The 2226-nt window shown below is 51.6% G+C and overlaps 1 protein-coding gene across 1 annotated transcript; it reads right to left on the reverse strand.

Annotated features, from left to right (window-relative positions):
• Nucleotides 1–990: 990 nt before the first annotated feature.
• On the reverse strand, nt 991–1595 carry LOC149808900 (zinc finger A20 and AN1 domain-containing stress-associated protein 2-like). The gene is made up of 2 exons (XM_089995107.1): nt 1501–1595; nt 991–1432 (listed from the first exon to the last, which is right to left on the reverse strand). Exons 1-2 carry the CDS (start codon nt 1593–1595, stop codon nt 991–993), a joined length of 537 nt encoding a protein of 178 aa, XP_089851233.1.
• Between the last annotated feature and the right edge of the window lie 631 nt (nt 1596–2226).

Here is a 2226-nt window from a genome sequence, read left to right on the forward strand (position 1 = left end):
ACCTGCGCATTGCAATGCACCAATGCGCTCGGATGAGCCCACATGCAAAAGAGTCAGTCACGATGGACCACTAGCCCGCGAGAGTGTAGCTGGTCGCGATAGGCCTAGGAGGTTCCCAGAACGCTCGCACATCCCTATTAAAAGTCCAGCATTCACAAATGCCACCCAATGTCGACGCAAATCTACGGAATGGCGTTGAGGCCACACAAGAGCGCCTGACGCTGCCACAGCCGACCAGACGCGGTGCGGACAGCCTGACATGTCGTGCAAGCATTGCTCTGCTGAGGTCGCCCTGGACGGCGCCAGCGCTCCAATGTAAGTAGAAAAATCTGCGCGCTCAAACGAGTTCGTCAAGCCAGCCAACAATCGTCGATGAATCTCCACAGATACGAGGCACCCGAGACAAAACTGAGAGACGGAATGCGACGGTACATACATTTCTCTATGCCCAAAGACGAAAGCGTGGTATAAAAACAGCTTTCAGGTCTGCGAACGGAACGATTGGAAGCAAAACGAACGCGCCACAAGCGCTCGCGTCACCATGCAACCAAACAATATGAGAGCCTTCAGCAAAGTAAACCCACAATAAACCACAAATGGTCTACACACAGGAGGTGGGTTCCATTACGTACAACAGAAAGTGACTTGTCTGCGATTCAGCACTCTCGCGGACAATTCGTTAACGGAACTGTCGTCCTGTCACCAAAAGAACCCACGGGTGATGAAATTGCATGTTAAACACATAAAACCAACCCAAGCATCTTCCACTTCATACAATGTGTCCTTCAAGACGCGGCCAGGATGTGTCTTGGCAGTGACGCCAATCGAAGAGTACCACGTTACGACACTGACCTCACACCCGGGTAGGATGACGTGAACAGAGCACAATATGCTCGTACAAAGAACAGCGTACAAGAGAAGAGGAAAGAAAAGGGCGAGCAAAAGGGCGCCATGTTCCCATGAACCATGAGACGCACCAGGAAATTTGTCTCAGAGTCTGTCAATCTTGACACAAGATATCAATGGGTTCTCCGCTGCCAGACGCTTGCGTCCTTCCTCTTTGTGATCATAGTCACAAAGATGTTCTTCTGCAACACGATGCGCGGCACAAAGCATTTTTCCACACTTGCACTCGAATCCAAGCAATCCGACCTTTTTCTTGCACATGTGGCAGCGATTCTTCTTGCGAGAAGGCTCTGCGGGAAGCTCTGGAGGAGTCGCAGCAGGTGATGCGGTGGCTGCGTTACTGCATGCAGCCTCCTGGACGGGCTGGGCATCGTCATGGGTTGTGGGAGCAGACACGTCAACGTTGTCAGGTTGATAGTGACCAACCGACTTGTCCCTTGACGATGATACCTTGTCTGTCTCCAGGATCATGCGTGACATCCGATTTTTGTAGCATTGCGAGCAAAGGCCATCCGTATGCTCATTTCTGCAGACAGCCAATCAGGTTAAGTACCAACCATTCTGCATCAGTCAGCTGCAACGGGCATAGCAGACCTGCTTGAAACGCACGCGAAAAAGTTGCAAAATTCCTCTGCACACTGAGAACGCTGATCGGCAGGTTCGTGTTGATCCGCGGATTTAGAAGCCATGGCTAAAACGAAAGAGCAAGTGGTCTGGAAGGTACCGTGCAAGGTCAGCAGAAGCAACACCAAGGAAACCTGAGCAACTGAAACCTTGGCGAGATTGATATACCAATGCGCAGAGCACTTTTCATAAGTTGGGCAAGGCGTGGCCAATACTAGCCCCAGTTGCATGGCCTATGGCTGTTGCCCAACCGATTGCTGACGATGCCTGGCTGAGTCACAGGCGAGCGGGAACTCAGTTGGCGCCACACGGTACGTGCCACGTATCGTGGCCAGATGTGCCGCAAAGGAATCATCAACAGAAGGAATATATTAACATCTGTACCCGATTGTACATATACATTTGTGGGCACCTGGGCCCGTCGACCCTTGCTCAATGTAGCGGTGCGGCCAACAGTGGTGTCGATATGGGATGCTTTTCTGCAGAATCATGCGACAGAGGGCACGTTACATGAGTTTCCCTTTTTTATTCAACAATTGTCGTCGGTCATGCTTTTATCTGACCGTGTCGTGACAGCCAGCGAGTTCTCTACTGTCGACATGGAGCTGCCGAAAAGCAACGTGCCTACTTGGCAGGACGTCAACACAGTCTTCACAAACGCCAAGGCCGGCATGGATGGAGTGGATAAGGAGCGAG

The sequence above is a fragment of the Nuphar pumila genome, unplaced genomic scaffold (assembly GCF_984573655.1).
Source record: "Nuphar pumila unplaced genomic scaffold, dmNupPumi1.hap1.1 HAP1_SCAFFOLD_2027, whole genome shotgun sequence".
Classification (NCBI taxonomy): domain Eukaryota; kingdom Viridiplantae; phylum Streptophyta; class Magnoliopsida; order Nymphaeales; family Nymphaeaceae; genus Nuphar; species Nuphar pumila.